Genomic DNA, 16,329 nt, shown 5'->3' with positions numbered 1-16,329 from the left:
TAAAAAGGTAATTCTATCCCTTTAAGTCTTACCATAGGCTCACCATGCTCTCATATTTGTGCAAATTGCTTTCTTTCTCTTTGGTGCAGACTTCAAAAGCACAGTGGTTAGCTAACAGCAGCTCCTGGGTAATTGTCTTGAGGATTTGAGGCTATATCAGTAGCTCTCAGGTGAAAATGTCCCCCAGAGGAGCAGAAGCATGTTTTTACACTGGCTTCTAAGTCCCCTAAGTTCTTGAGCACAGCCTTGTGAAATGAATTGAAAAAGCCTGAAATTATTATGTAGCCCCGCTTCTCTCCACTGAGGTTGGGGAGTGGGTTTTATAGAACAACAAGAGTCCAGCAACTCCAACAAGTCCTAGGATTTCAAGGAATTTTAGTGGGCAGCTCTATGTTACTAATAATTGTCAGATCAAGACTCCGATGATCACCTCAAATCTTCATAGGCATCTTGTTGTTATTCCCTGCACATCTTACCTACGCGCTGAACAATGAACAGCACAGCCCATGTGCCACAATGCAGCCCAGAGCCGGATATCTGACGAGATCTGATTGATAACATTTCTGCTCCAGATAGGATACTCAGACCATCTCTACCAGCGTCCCTTGGGAACATGCCAGAAATACAGAATCTTGGGCTCCATCCCAGACCTACTAAATGAGAAACTGCCTTTCAAAAGATTCCCACATGATTCCTGGACTCATTAAAGTCTGAGAACACCTGAATTAGCCACCAGTTAGGAAGCATTTGGGCTAAGATCCAACCTGCAATAGAGGGCAGTAAGGTGACAACAGATGGCTTAACTTCCCAGCCATGCTGACTTTGTGGAACCTACTTAACCTCTCAGACTCTACTTCCTCCCTTACACGCTGGCGAGAATCATAGTTCCTGCATCTCTGGGATGTCGAAGAGTAAATGTGTTAATAATTATTAAGCACTTAGAATAGTATTTGATTTAAAGCAAGGGAGCCAAGTATTCCTGCTTTACAAGTGGTGGCTATGATAGGATGATGATAAAATAAGGCTTAATAAACCCACCTAAGTCACACAGAAAAACAAAAAATCATAAGTCTCAAAAATAAGTTAGAGACCTTTAACTTGGGTTCCTGCCAGCGAGGAACTTTGAAGGAGAGTAAATGTTGATACAGTAGTAGCTTTGAGTAGATAATCTCTGGGTCAGCCAAGACATCCTATCAGCTAGAGTAGGTCATCAAATACCTGACATACCTATTGAATACCAAAATTTGAGTTAAATTATTGGTTTTTTTTCCTCTTTATCATCATAAATCTTGAGTTTCTGTGCCAGTCTGATTGCTAAGAAAGGCAGAGAGCCTCCCCATAGAACCGAAATGTCTTTTGGAAGTTGTTCTAACGATTGTGGCTTAGAAAGTTTGAAGCTAAAATATGTGTGTTATAATATGTCTTGGTAAGAATATTTGCCATATGTAACTCTATTCGCTTATGTTTATCATTGGAATTTGATTTTACTCTCTAATCTGTTGATAATCAACCTACTTTAGAACTCTGATTTGACCTGAACAACTGGACCAGTATGAAAAGGCTGTATAGATACGCTTGAAATTAGGATTCTAGATCAAGTCATATATGTTATTTATTATAAAATATATTTTATAAGTTAAATAAGTTCCTGGCCAGTTAACTTTAAAATATGTATTGTAGATTCAAAATTTGCCACAATTAACAAGGGGGTCATTGTGGGACAATTTAGTTGGACAGAAGGATAGGTATGTATAAGAAGGATAGGTAGCATATAGGTATGAATCCAAAATAAAATCATATTAGAAATTCAAATTAGGGCGCCTGGGTGGCTAAGTGGGTTAAGCCACTGCCTTCAGCTCAGGTCATGATCTCAGGGTCCTGGGATCGAGTCCCGCATCGGGCTCTCTGCTCAGCAGGGAGCCTGCTTCCATCTCTCTCTCTCTCTCTCTGCATGCCTCTCCATCTACTTGTGATCTCTCTCTATCAAAAAAATAAATAAAATCTTAAAAAAAAAAGAAATCCAAATTATGTTGAATTGGAAAAATTTAAATAGATTATGATCAAAGATACTAAACATTTATATTTCCTACAAGTAGAGTAAGCACAACCTGAGTTGATGTTTTATAAGATTGTAGTAGTAAGTCTACAGATGATTATTTGATCATTCTTGCCATTTAATCTAGTTTTCCTCCCTCTTTGGTTTACAGTTAACTGAAGTGGATTATTTGTTTTAAATTTGACCTTAACACATCTTTAAATCTTCTCTACCCTTATAAATAGAATAAATTCCCTCAAGAGTCCGGGTGGTAGAATCTCTTCTGCAAGTATGTGTACAAACAGGAACAATTTAGATACGGAACAAGGGGGTTTATATAGGTTATTGTTGAGAGAGCCTGATGACATTTAACTTATATGTAGATGATATTTGAAGTAAGGTAATGAAATCTGCTTCTGGAAATAAACTTCCTCTGAGAATAGACAGAAAATCTGCCTCATCAGAGTTGCTCCTAGCAGAGTTTGCTCAATTTGAACTGCTCTGGGATCATGATGTTGAAGCTTTCTCTTTTAATGACTTGGGCAAACTCGAACAACTTTCCTAAGAAGAAAAAAAGAACAGTTTTGTTTTAAATGACCAAGGTCTCATTAATCAGGGTAACCTTGTATCAGGGGAAACCAAGAAAGGAGAGGAGGGAGCACATACTCACAATGGTCTTTGTTCCTTGGTGTCAACAGATTTAAAACTTCACCTTTATCGCAGACTGTACCTCTGTGACGACAGTGACATGGCGCAGCTGTGTGCCTTGGCCCTCTTGCCATACCAAGTGGATTTTGTCAAGGCATCTGTGGCAAGGGTGAAGGAGCTCACTCGTTTAATGATACATTGGTTCAAGACATCATTTGCCAACTCCACAGAGGAAAATAAGTATGTACCAGCACAGGGACACCATGGGAGCCTTCCTCTTTTCATATCCCTTTCCTTCACACTTCCAGGCCCCACCTCTTCCCTTGGTAGGCAGAGAAGAGGGAATATATGGAGAGAGTGAGAGAGAGAAGGAGAAAGGGCTGTCTAGGATATGGGACATCTGTATCACATTATTCTAGAACAACATAATGGTTTGGTAGGAACCAAAGAACAGAAACAAAAATATTCACTGGCATAACCAGGTGGATTGGGGCAAAGAAGGAAGGCACAGGAAGAAGAAAAGGGAAACTACTAGGACAATGTGAGTGGGATGTTTACTCTTGGAAGCCTCAATTGTTCCTTCCTCTTTCGCCAGTTTTATCAGGGGCAGAGCTGTCTTTCAGAGAAGGGGGTCCTCAAAAGCTGACATGTGCGTGTTCTTGTATCTTTCCTTGCCTTTGGTAGAAATGTGCTCTCACTTATGATGAAGGGATGTGAGGGAGATTCCGTGACTCATCTGAGTATTTTAAGATAAACTTTTCATAAAGATGTAGAAATGAATTTTCCATTCGGCAGAAATAGCAGAGACAAGGTATTTACTATAACATATTTATATATGGCACTTTCTACAAGGACTATGTCTTCTTTGTCTTTGTATAAAGTTGCTAATATCTTGATTTGTTCATCTTAATCACTCACTCTACTCTTTTGTGTATTTTTCTGTTTACTATTGAAAACATTAGTCACTTTGCAAAAACATGTATTACTTCTGTATAATTTCCTCCTATTTCTAAAAGTCTTTAAACGTCCTATATGTTTTTTCTCATTTGGTTGGGTAAAAATTTATTATTAAAGATAGAAGGACAGAATAACAAAGAAATAAAGCTTCTGCCTAAGTAAGATTCTTGGTCAGATAACAAGCACTGGTTTTGAAATCTAACACTTTTTTTTTAATGGAGAGCATTTACAGGTCTGGAAGAAGAAACTTATCTATCGCTATAGCAGAACAATAATTCTAAGACTTAAAAAAGGTGGTATTGTGGGGAAATTGGACCACATATATTATAATATGGTAATTGGTTTTCTATTTTGGGAAAGTAATCTGGTAAGGTTGTATTAAATATTTATTATGTGTTAAGGATTTTAAAATACTCAACCATTTTTTGAGGTAATTCTCTTATATAAAAAAAGTGATAAGAAAACATAAAAATTGTTTATTTATTACTTGGTTTCAAAAAAAAGGTTGAGGCCATTTATTAAAAATATGTTATAAAAAAAGTACTAAAAATAAACGTTTAAAAAAAGAGTTTAGAAATACCTGGGGAACCAACCTTGGGGAAAATAAATCCTATTTTTAAAAGGAATTCATATAAATATATTCAGAATTGTGCTTCCCATGATAAGGAAAGCTGGGAACAACAGACATGCTCCTGAAGAACAAATAAACTTGCACACAACTGGAAAGAGTTAAATGAAACAGTGTTAAATGGCCCAAATAGAACACAGGATAATAAGAACAAGTGTTAGAGGTATGTAACTACCCACGAGAACATGCCGTAAAATGTCTTTCTCCCCCCTACATTTACTCTCATCGAATATGAAGAGCGTCTCCTGCTTGAGTGGTTTTCAACCATGGTTTCCTTTTGGCGCATGGGAATATTAGCTGGTTCCAGTGGAGATGGATTTGGAGTCTGGTGTTTGTTGTTGTCAGTCCCTAAGGGAGTACTGCAGGAACTGAATTATTGATCAGCTGAAATCTGGTTTGTTATTTCATGACCAGGATAAAAAATGTTGTTTACTTCTGGTTTTTCTTATTTCCTTTACTGAAGTAAAAACAAACGACCAATAGTGATAGTATGAAAATATTTCCATTCTGCTTGGGGAAAAAAACTGCTTGATTTTGCAACATATCCTCAAAAGAGATTGTTATGGCTAATGAATGCCAAGGCAACAAAAATACATATTTGGATATCAATCAACACAAAATCCTGAAACCACCTGTTTTATTTTCTCCCATGAGTTTGTTTTTAACCCTCAGCTTTAATTTCTATTTCATTTTTCCCTGGTGTAACATAAACTGCAACTTAAAAGATTACTGTAAAAAAAATTTTCCTTCTTGACCCCAAATTCCCACCTCCCTAAGAATATTTAGGACATATTTTGCCAAATTTGTTTTTTATGTATGCTTAGTTTTTTAAAAACAAAGGACAAATGGGTTTTGCAGTTTATGTGTCACTTAAAAATTGTTTTTCGTTTAATCTATATTATATTTTTTTATATATGTACCTAGAGATCTTAGAGATCTACCTTCTTTTAATGAGTGTACAGCACAGATCACTGCTAAGACAAATAGAATGTAAGGTTCAAATACAAACCACATATGCAATATTAGATATTCTGGTAGCAATATATAGAAAGGTAAAAAGTAATAGATGAAATTAATTTTAATAATATATTTAGTCCACTATATCAAAAATGTTACCATTTCAACATGCAATCAATATAAAACTTATTAATTAATATTTTCCTTTTTTAAAAATTTAAGTCTTCAAAATCCAGAGTGTGTTCAAGTCAGATGAGCCACATTCTCTACAGAAGGAATAGAGTGGAAAATGCTGATAAAGGGAAGCATATGTCAAATTTGTATAGAGTTGATTGTATTAATTTACAAAAAAGACTGTATTGATTTACATTCTTACCAATAGAGTGTGTCTGTTTTCTCACAAACTCACCCACGTTGGATATTATCATTCTTTATATTTTGTCAATCTATTGGGTGGAAAATTATTGTTTGATAAACAGTGAGATTGAAAATAGAATTTCTTCTTCTGTAAATTGCCTGTTGGGCTTAAATTTTTCTCATAACTGAATAAATCTGTCTTCATATTCTGGGAAATAGACAACCCAGGGAAGTAGACAACCCTTCCATCTGTGTGTCTAGGTTCCGGAAACTTCCCTCCTCTTACACCGTGGAGCTCCTCACCATTCACATCTGGGAACTGGCGGGAAAGCCGCTGCTCTTCAGCCTGGTGCAGGGAATGAGGGCAGTCCTCAAGCTTCTGGTTCGATACGCAGAAATCGAGGTTGTTTGGCACAGACACTACTGTCCCAAGTTCCCCATTTTTGTAAAGGTGAAGCAGAAACACACAAGGTAACTATCTTTTTCTGTGCCCTTAGGAAAGAAGCAGCATATTTGTCATCTACAAAGAAAGTCTGGAGCAAAGATAGCTTTATTGTGATTCACTGTAAATGAGAAGTCCTTAATTAGCACAGAGTCAATTCCCTTTGATTACTTCTCACAGAACTTTAATTCTCAAGTGTGAATTATGAGTAATTTGAGTGGAATGAATCAAATGTGGATACACATGGCAAACGGGGAGGAAATTGAAGACAGGAAAGCAGAGAGGAAATGCCTCCTGAAGTGAAGAGGAAAAATGAGAAGGCGTCTGTGTTGGGGGGGTGCGGTGGGGAGGCAAAAGCAAGATGCTGCTTCCTGATGGGTATTAGCCCTCCATGGGCTTGCTTCCATCCTTCCAAGGGCCCTTTTCTTAACCACGTTCCTTCTTTAACTCTGACATCCCCTTTTCTCACTATACAGCAATCAAAACTGAGGTCAGACATGGATAGTTTTGTGTTTTGTTTTGTTTTGTTTTGTTTTAGGCCATTCATTTTAGACCCTGCCAATCCTACTGTCAACGTTTGTGACACGTGCAATGCCTGGGATGAAGTTGCCCTTGTGGCAAGACATAGCCTACTGAAACCTCTTTTCAGCGGAGTGAGAGCTGAGCCCCCTTGGCTTTTCACAGACGACTGGTAAACTAGACAAAGAGCTACTATCCTTGGATTTCCATGAAGAAAATAAAAAGGACGCTGAACACATTCCCAGTTAGAGTGGTCTGGAGGAAAGTCTGTATGATTGTCTCACTCTAAGTCATGACGTTAGTGACCCCATCTTTAACAAACGTATTGATGTGACTTATCATTTAAGATAAAAGAATCCATTTCAGCCTTCAGGAGAGTTGAACCATCCTCTCCCATTATTTGGATTTATTTGCTTTGGTGGCCTTGTGAAAAAAAATTAAAAAAAAAAATCAAAGTAGCCACAAGTGAATAAATAAATAAAATTCCCAGGTCATTTGAGAGATTAACTGAAAGGGTAAAAAAATCACTTCCATTTTTTAGTTTTAGTTCATTATGTCTTCAGGTTGACTTTTTAACTCTCTTGGTGATCTGGAGTTTCACTGGGTCACCAGTGTTTTCAAGATTTCCCTACAAAAACCTGCTTGCACTATGTACAGCCTGTTCATTTCCAGACATAAACTAACAAATTGCTACATGGAAACATGGAACTATCTGGAAGAAATACCATGGACTGCCTCAGAATAAACTGTTTCCAAAATCATTTTATGTCACAACTTATGGGTCAGAGTGGAGCCATTCTTGAGGTTGTAAGGTGCTCAGCCCTAAGTAGGGGAAAATAAAGTACCCAGGCTATGAACTGTCCAGTTTTGCCACAACTGTTTTCAATTGGTGGTGTAAATTGTTTTGTTTTGTTTTGTTTTTTTCTATTAAGCAGTGTTAGCAGCCACTGATAATGAAAGCCAGGGCCCACCAGAAATAGACCGGAGGAAATTTCCTGACTCACTTGCATAGCAATGATTCATCAGCACGAAAGATGTATGAAGTGTGACTGTAGATTAATGTGAGTGATTAGGCTTCTCCACATGACAGAACTCTTACATATAAATGAGCACTGGCCCCTTCAGGCGAGTCCTCAGAGAACTTGTATGCTTATTCCAGTGATGTGATTGGTCTGGAAACACTTTTAGACTTCCCCTCAGGGGAGAATGTTCTTTTGAACATCTTTAACGGTGACAAAATTTGTCTTTGAGATTGGATTTGATTTTTGGAAATGGTACAATGTATTCACAGTGGACATCTGTTATTTTTTTGTCTACCCAGAATCCTTTTCTCCAATTAATGGTTGGAGACTGCATTTCTTCTATTGTTCATTCTGTCTCTGAAGGCTGAGGACAAATGTTTTTTAAAATATCTTGGGAAATGGCCACATTTTCTCACTTTGGTAACTGAACCCATATTTACCTCAGGTGACTCCTTCTCCACAAGATCTATGTTGTTTAGATTGGACAAATTGACCACTAGTTCTGGGGGGACAGGCATGTGACTTGGGAATGGTACAGTGATTCATCGAACTAAAATACCAGTATAGCACCCTGTTCTGGAATTTGGATTTGAACTGGTGGCAAAGAATTTCTTCTGCTGCTATGAGGGGAGCATGAAAGCACAGGTCATCATCTTGCTGCTCCACAGGGACAGCCTGCCTAAAAATGAAGTCAGTACAAAAGAAAGCTGATTTGAGAAGTGAGCAACAATGCACATGTATGCACATATGTGCACATCAATATCATGAGAGAGATCAAGTCTTGTTTTGTGCTCCTAGATACAGATGTATCTGGAACAAAAACTCTTGTGTCACAAGCCAATAAATTCCCCCTTTGCCTACTAAGTTTGATTTGGGGTTCTACCTTACAACCAAATGAGCCCTGATTAGTCCAGTAGAACAAAGCCAGGTCTAGTCAATGAATTAACTCATCATCAAGGAGTAAGGAAGACACCAATACACTGATAATACATTTCTACTCAAGAAACGTTCATTGAGCACCTGCTAAGTATGTGATCTAATAGTCCAGATGCTAAAGTAAACTAGTTGGTTCAGGGGAAGGAGTTTTCAGCCCACAATAGACACTGCTTTTCTTCTTCCTTTACTCAAATGAATTCAGGAGTTCATGGCTGGAATGTCTTTGCCAAAGATGGCATTCTTGAGCACTGTCAGAGCATGTTACTAGTTTCCTGAGGTGGCTAATTTCTTAAGAAGACAACAGTCATTTGAGGTTTTGAGTTCTATCTTTTTAAAAATAGAGTCCCATTTTCCTTCTGTGGTCATACCTCCTACAGAACATGAGAACACAAGAATTTCTATGTAGGGGAGCAGGAGGATGATTAGCACATAATACATAAATTTATTTCAGAGTTGGAAGAACTCCTGAACTCTGTGAGACCTGACATTGGAGTGAGAGAGGCAGTGAGTGGGGAAGAAGTCAACTCTGTCACCAGTTTTAGATCTACATTTTTCAGCAGCATTTTTTCACTTGAAGAGGCTCTTCCTTACATCAGTTTGGTGGGTTTTTTTGTTTTTGTTTTTGTTTTTTGTCTACTCGGAGGATTAAAAAAAAAAAACAGAATAATATAGTGTGATTTTGCTCTGAAATGAGAAAGGTCCGATTTCTTTGGTTGCAAGGTATGTGATCCACTCAGATAAAAAGTAAGAATTTAGTGCAGGGCACTTGGGCCAGCAGCTCTTGTCTTCCTTGCGTGGACTTCATACCTTTAGCTTCTCCTTTCTTCTCTGCCTTTCTCTGCATCTGTTCTCTGCACCATTCGGCATCTCCTCTTTCTACTCAGCAGCTTCCTATACTGACTGATGGTTTCTTCTTCCTCCTCACTTGTGCTTGCACAGACCACAGCTCTCGTGAAGGTGACTCTTCCAACTTCCCCTCCCAACTCAACCTGGCAAAATCCTTTCGTGTTTCTTAGTTCACATTCCTGGGGGGACAGACTGATCAGTCCAGTTTGGAGTTTCGAGCCAGGTTACCCAGAATCACTGGCGAATCATGGGGCAGCTGTGGTCAGGATGGGGCAGTGTCATGTGGAGCCTAATGAGAACACCCAAGAAGCAGGAAGCCTTGGGACTGTGGGTGCATGGGACAGGTTCCATGGCTACTACCCTGTTCAGTGTAGTCCTCCTTTGTGTGTCTGTGGCTTTCCTCACCAGCCCTGGTGAAAACAAGTCTGCAGAGAAGCTTAGTAGCTGTCATTTGTAGGTCACACAAATATTCCTATTTCTCTGGTGATACCAACTCTTAAAAATTTTCAAAGACTTTGTAAGAAGGCAGGAAAAAGGTACCTTTTCTTCAGTAAGTCAGCAAGTGGAAGAAAGCATGATCAGAAGAAGCAACAAGTAATAGCAGTGGGTGGGGGGTTGGCAAAGTAATCTGGGGGGACAAAGAGAAAATAAAGAGACTGGAGAACCAGTTTGGGGCTGAGAAATACACCCCGGGAGGATTTCAATACTATGCACTAGACCCAGACTACCCTTGTTCTACCTTCTCCTGCCTACTCACAACCTAGGGATGTGTTAGATCCCATAGATCAATATTTGGGGTGTCCTACTGCTAGGCTAGTAGGAGAAGGCTAGTTCGGGAAACTTGCCCCCCATTTATGACCTCGCTTTTATAGAAAAATGCACCCTCAGGGTTGAACAGCTGACTTACAATGTATTTGTGGTGCATCATTGCCCCTACCAAGTGAGAACTGCTATAGTTAGCAATCTGGGGTTTTCACTTGCAAACCACTCAAGAATCCGTGCTTCTTGAGAAGCGGCTTCTGCTTGCCTTTCCCACAGCCTACTTTGTTCCAAGGTACAAAGTGCTACCAGGCTTTAGTCAGGTTTAGAGAAGTGACTTTAACAGGAGCTAAAAGAGATTTGCATGGTCTCTGGTAAAGGGATTAAAACTAAGTCCAAATGTTGTTAAGGCCTAAGTGATAAAACACTGGGAGCTGCTCTTTCGGTAGAAGAAAGGCAGCCATATCTCTTTGCCCCTTCTGTTTTTCTCCAGCTTCCAGAAAAGGTAGAGGGGCAACATTCCCTTCTCTCCTTTATTCCTTTCTGCACTCTGCCCCAAGAGGCTGGTTACGTCCGAAAGGGCAGGGCTGTGCTGCCCACTAAAGAATGTGTTAGGTAGCTTTAGGCCAAGAGCTCAAATTTAAGTCTGATCAGAAACACCTGGTAAAGTGGTGAATTATCCAGATCTTCTCCTGTAATTTGGTCAGCAGGTCTGGGTGTGGCCCAGGAACTTTTTTTTTTTTTTTTTTTTTTTTTTTAATGAGCAAGCCAGATGCTTCTGGTATGGATATTTTATGTATCATATTTGGGAAAGAAAGCCTAGATCCTGGGGCAGAACCTGGCTGTACTGGTAAGATGCAGTGTGTGTGTGTGTGTGTGTGTGTGTGTGTGTGTGCACGTGTATGCATGTGCTTACCCTCCTTTAGCTCTGGGCTCCAGGAAAGCTTGTTGCTTACACAGGTCATACCTCGCTCAAAGGAGCTCAACATTTGAATGGGGGCCAAGGCCAAATGGAGTAATAGCTCCCACTAGCTAGGCCAAGGACCTTCCTGGGTAGAAGTCATTCTCAAATCTTATTGCACATTGAAACAACCTGGAGAGTTTTAAAAAACACTGATGCCTGGGCCATGCTTCCAGAGAGTTTGATTTCATTGGTCTGAGTATAGTCTAGACATTTAGGATTTTTTAAAGCTCCTTAATTATTTCTGATGTGCAGCCAAATTTGAGAACCACTGTGGCAGAGAAAGTGATTTTCATGTTCCTAAGAGTCCTGGCTAAAAATAATATTCACACTTTAACACCATAGACACCATAGAAGAAAACTTAATATTTGCCTTTCTACAAGGCAAAATGAAAAAGTATCAATAATATGTAAGTGATAATATCTTGAGTAGTGTTTACTTGTAAACATAGTCAAGTATAATGAAAATATTCTTCTGCTGGCTTCTTCCGTCCTTTGGCAAGAACGAAAGGCATGGCATGATACAACTCAAAATTCTCTAAAGCATTTCAGAGATAAAGTCAACTACACCAATACTGCTAGCTTCAAAATTTTCCTCTAAAGAACCAGGGAAGTGTTAAATCTTTATATGCTTTTTCCTCTTTTCCCTGAGACATAAATGATCAGATTCAAAGTTGATGTGGGTACAGCATTTCAAGAATATTTGTGATTTTCTTCTTCTTCTTTTGTAGAGGTAAGTGAATGAATTTAACAGAAAACATATCAGTGGACTATATAGCTTTTAAACAAATGGACAACCAGATTTTGATCATTAGAGGAACAATGACTTCATTAAATCAGTGATATTCTGATAGGTTCACACACATTTAGTGACTAGTTTGCTTTCAACTGCTTTTTCATAACAATTTGGTGTTTCGGATTTTGTGAAAATTAAACTATCTCTTGTCAAGACACAATATGATTCTGTATGTAAGAATAATGACATTTATCTTAGAAGTAGGCTACATGGGGCTATGTCTAAACTAGCTCGGATCCCTGCTGAAAGGTTTAAGAGATGGTAAGTCTGTGCTGAAAACTAAGAGTTCTGAACTGAAGGTTCTTGGACCAAGTAATCCATGGACTTTGGAAAAGTCCACAAACTCTCTGAAACTGTTTATGCAAATTTGAATGTATATACTGCACTCTGTTTTCCTAGGAAGAGGTCCATGTCTTTCTCTGGATTCTCAAAGGGGCTGTCACGACAAAAGTTTAGGACCCAGAGCTCCATATATTTAAATAGCGAATCCTCTACCGTAATCCTCCTCAGCACAGTGTATTACTGAGAACAAGATACAGAAAAGGAAAAGTAGTAATAATAGACTTTGCTTTTCAACCTGGCTCTTCTGGCGTCTGGAATTATGAATGTTTGAGTGATGTACTGATTGATGTACCTTGTGTCTTAGCTGACATTAATTTGCTCTAAATGAGCATCAAAAGGCTCAGCAATGGCAAAGATTCTGACTTCTGTTTCTTTTGCTATAGGTTCCATGCCATTCCAGGAAGAGTGGGCAGTTTTGACCGACTGAGAAAAACTACTATTGGCCAGGGGGTGAGAACCTCTGCTTTTAGTTTACAGAATGGTGCAGTTTTCTGATTGTAGGGCAGAGAATAAATTTACTATTTTCCCAGCTGATTTCAGTTCCTGCATCTAATTAGATGGTGTCAGCTTGAAGTAGTCATTGTCAAAGTCTGCAAATGCTAGCAAAGATATACCTAGCTTTGCATACACCTGACATGGGAAATTATGGCTTTTTGAAATGTTAAAGAGTAATTACTTTATGAAAAAATTCCTTTAAATAGAAAGTGTCCTTAATTTTAAAATTTACAACTTACAAATATTCAACTTACAAATCTTAATCCTAATTCCTTTTTGGAATTATAAGGGAATGCAGTTATATTCTAGGTGACATTTAGCCTCATTATGGGGAAGAATGTAACATTTGTTAAAATAATATTTTAAAATTAAATTTATTTAATATTATATAGTATTACCTTCCCACATTAGAGTAGGACAGACATGAAGCTAAATTCTCCCCTGGTATGAGAAATAGGATATATGAAATTATTTTTTTATTATCAAGATTTATTATCTTGATTATCAATTTATTATCATTTATTATTATTATCATAAAATACACGATCAGTATACATAGTTTTCATGGGGACTTAAGGAGGGACAATTACATCTGCTCGTATTTAGATATGAAGTTGAACTATCATGTTTCTGTAAATTTTAATACAGTGGTTTTAGCCTTCAGGAGAGTTAGTTTGCATTTGCCTAAAGATGAAGAAAAAGAAACCTGTTTAATATTGAAAAAACCGTGTTCTTTATTTTGAAATTTGGAACTAAATGTAAGATAATAGTTTTCATGTTATAAATATGGAAATTACTACAAATGTTTAAATTTTGCCGCTGCCATTCTTAAATTTGAGTGACCAGAAACTATCCAAAAATTGGTCTGTATTTGCTTTTGGTTTTCTAATCAATTAATTGACCCAAGCCATTTTCAAAGAGAGATGTCTAATTAAAACCTAAAAATGACACTCCATTTGAGCAACTCATGGCTCATGTTCTTGAACAACAACAAAAAGACAGTTAAAGACTCCTCTCTAATGCATGAGAAACTAATCAAAAGCAAGCACTGTTAAAAGCTAATGATTTTTTAAAAAGCTTTAACCTTTAAAATGCCAGTAATTTTCTCCATTATGGACATATGACTATGGTGGCAAAAAGAAAAACTAATCAATTCAAGTAATCTATCTGCAAATTAAAAATAAACATGACTAGCTCCAGGACTTGTAAACGTTAGATATTAATTCTTCTTGAGGAATACAAGTAACGGTACTACTTTAGGTGTCATCCCCATATGGAAGAGTGTAGATTTTTAAAAATGATTATTACTGGCATTTTAAGCCAAATTAAATTTATCAAGTATTTTCATACTTTTACCACTTTAAGATCTTTGGTAGTGGGATGTCCAGATAAAATCCCCACTGTAATTTTGGATTACACCTAGTAGAGTATAAGTATCTCTTAGCTTCTAAAGCTCAGGAAGAAACTCCAACTGGTATATTTTTTTATATATTGTTTATTTAATCCCAAGTATTTTAAAAAATTGCTATCATGCTCCTTTTTCCCCAATGCTGGCTGATGTTCTTTTGGGGGATGCTACACTGGCCCATTGTTTACAACAACACATAGAATCTAGCAAGGCACATGTTAACAGGGCTTTAGGCTGAAGCCAAACTGGGAAAATATTTTTCCAACAATCTTTCCTCCATCCTTTCAGTAAGAGGCGGAACTCTTGAAAGCATAATGGGAAAATTGCATCAAGTGGGATGTTGGGTCCTGTAAGGGTCCTACTACTCTCAAATTCTGCGAATGGAATGGATGGGAAGAATTAGTACAGCCTCCAGGTAGTGGCTGTAGCTGCTAAAGCCTGGGATGGACCTCCTTCACTGAGCTTCCTAATGTTAGTCTGGCCTCTGCCAACCTCCGGGCAGCCGGGACTTGGCCTTGCTAGTGGTAACCACAAAGGGCCGTTAGGCTCAGCTGATCATCACTGGGTGAGGAGGTGTCAAGATCACTGTAGATCTGAGTCAGGGCTAAACTAAGGATTTCTTTCTTTTCTTTGTAAAATCGCAGTTCTTGTCCCGCTTTCCTGGCTTCCTCCAACTCCCTCAGGGCCATCCGTAGCTCTTGAGAGAGGATTCCTGGCGACTCCTTCTCCTTCATGATCCAGTCCAGGGCCATGTGACTGCGCATCTTTTCATCTAGGGAATACTGGGAATAGTAGGAGATGACTTCCTGGGAGCCAAGAGACAAAGTCCAGAGTGTCAGTGAAGAGCAATAAAGTCACCTGGGCTCATGGCTTTCCAACACCTCAATTTCCTTTATCTCTGCCACCCCCCTACATCCACATCCATAGGAGTTTTGCCAACAACCGAACCTCTTTGATGTTCACAAATGGAGGCCAAATCTCAAGATACACTTCTTAAGCAAATAAAGAGCTAAGCTGATAAGGTAAAACAGAGTTACTGCAGGTTGTGTCAGAACACTACCACCAAGAATGACTCAATAATGTCCACAAACAGAACTCTGACCTTGCTAGAAAATGTCTTCCTTTGAAAATGCATTCCTTTATGCATGAATATTACTACTTCATTGATTCCTTGAACTCTTTTACCCAACATTATCTCTGTCAGCAATGTAGAGAGACAGAACAATTATATGGAAGGGTTAGGGCAGAATTCGGTTTAGTCACACCCATTGCAGAGAGCAGGAGGCTTTGAGTCAGGACAAGGCTTAGAAACCAAGGAGGGTCAATTTCCTAACTGCTGTTTTGTTAGCATAAGGAAGATAGATGGCAGTCCAAATGGTTCACAGAAACTACAGAAAGAACTTTAAGAATGTACTGTGGAATGTAGGCATTATCAATAATGATAATCATAATAATGTACATTGTCTGTTCTGTATATTAGTCGAAATGAATCACTACTTGTCAATTCTCATGTGAGAAATCTGCCAATACATTGTAACATCATGTATAGGTTTAATGGATACACTTTAAGAAGATCTCCTAGAGTGGATGCATTGCTTACTTTTATTTTCAAGAGCATATGGTATTTATTTATGACCTTAACAAATTAAAAACAACCATGGAAAAGTGTTTATAACCAACCCAGCGAATTTCAAAGACCTTTTATAAAATCAAAGGAAAAGAAAAAAATAGCCCTAGCCATTGTCAACTACTCATTTCTTTTCCATCTTTGACATTTTGAAAGCCAGACTTTCTAACCAAAGAACAACTAAAAAACTCCTGGGGCTGCAGTGCATGGAAAACTTATATCCACCCACATCTAGCTGACTGGTAGAGGCTTTAATCCTCATACAAATTCCTGTTAGCAAATTCTCAAAAATAAATGGCTATCTTTCAAACTCCACTGGTGCAAAAAGGAAAGATGAATTTTGCAGGATAGAAGGTGAAAACTGTCAAAGACATAGGGGGGGATTTGCCTTTGCCATTAAAAAAAGGGGGGAAGGGTGCCTCTCATAGGTAATGAAGAAATAGTGACACTTTGTTTCTGAAAAATAAAGAAGAAACTTCCAGACCAAAAAATTGAGGTGACTGAATGCCAGCTTGCCCAACTTTATAATCATTTTTATTGTCTTCTGGGGACTTTTGGTGGGGGTGAGAAAAATCTTCCTGCTACAATCAACTT

The 16,329-nt window shown here is 38.3% G+C and overlaps 2 protein-coding genes across 6 annotated transcripts in view; one reads left to right on the top strand and one right to left on the bottom strand.

Moving 5' to 3' along the window:
* The window catches only part of LOC116586104 (2'-5'-oligoadenylate synthase 3-like), a 47,962-nt gene that overhangs the window by 14,476 nt on the left and 17,157 nt on the right, over positions 1-16,329 (top strand). Inside the window, exons 7-11 of one of the 5 annotated variants that reach the window (XR_004283895.1) lie at positions 2,734-2,923; positions 5,844-6,053; positions 6,563-6,715; positions 7,476-7,604; positions 12,589-12,651. Coding sequence is in view for 3 of the 5 variants with exons in the window: in XM_032335677.1 (XP_032191568.1) it covers positions 2,734-2,923; positions 5,844-6,053; positions 6,563-6,715; positions 12,589-12,655 (620 nt within the window). In the remaining 2 variants the exon portion in view is untranslated. Of the gene's footprint in view, positions 1-2,733; positions 2,924-5,843; positions 6,054-6,562; positions 6,716-7,475; positions 8,698-12,588; positions 12,656-16,329 lie in introns of those variants that run through there. The other 4 variants (XR_004283894.1, XM_032335677.1, XM_032335679.1 and 1 more) reach the window with 4 other exon arrangements.
* Positions 14,178-16,329, bottom strand: part of LIX1 (limb and CNS expressed 1) — a 49,934-nt gene continuing 47,782 nt past the window's right edge. Inside the window, exon 6 of the mRNA XM_032335680.1 lies at positions 14,178-14,914. Coding sequence (XP_032191571.1) covers positions 14,627-14,914 — 288 coding nt within the window. The 3' untranslated portion in view covers positions 14,178-14,626. The remainder of the gene's footprint in view (positions 14,915-16,329) is intronic.

The sequence above is a fragment of the Mustela erminea genome, chromosome 3 (genome assembly GCF_009829155.1).
Source record: "Mustela erminea isolate mMusErm1 chromosome 3, mMusErm1.Pri, whole genome shotgun sequence".
Taxonomy (NCBI): domain Eukaryota; kingdom Metazoa; phylum Chordata; class Mammalia; order Carnivora; family Mustelidae; genus Mustela; species Mustela erminea.
This window is presented reverse-complemented; position numbering and strand designations above follow the sequence as displayed.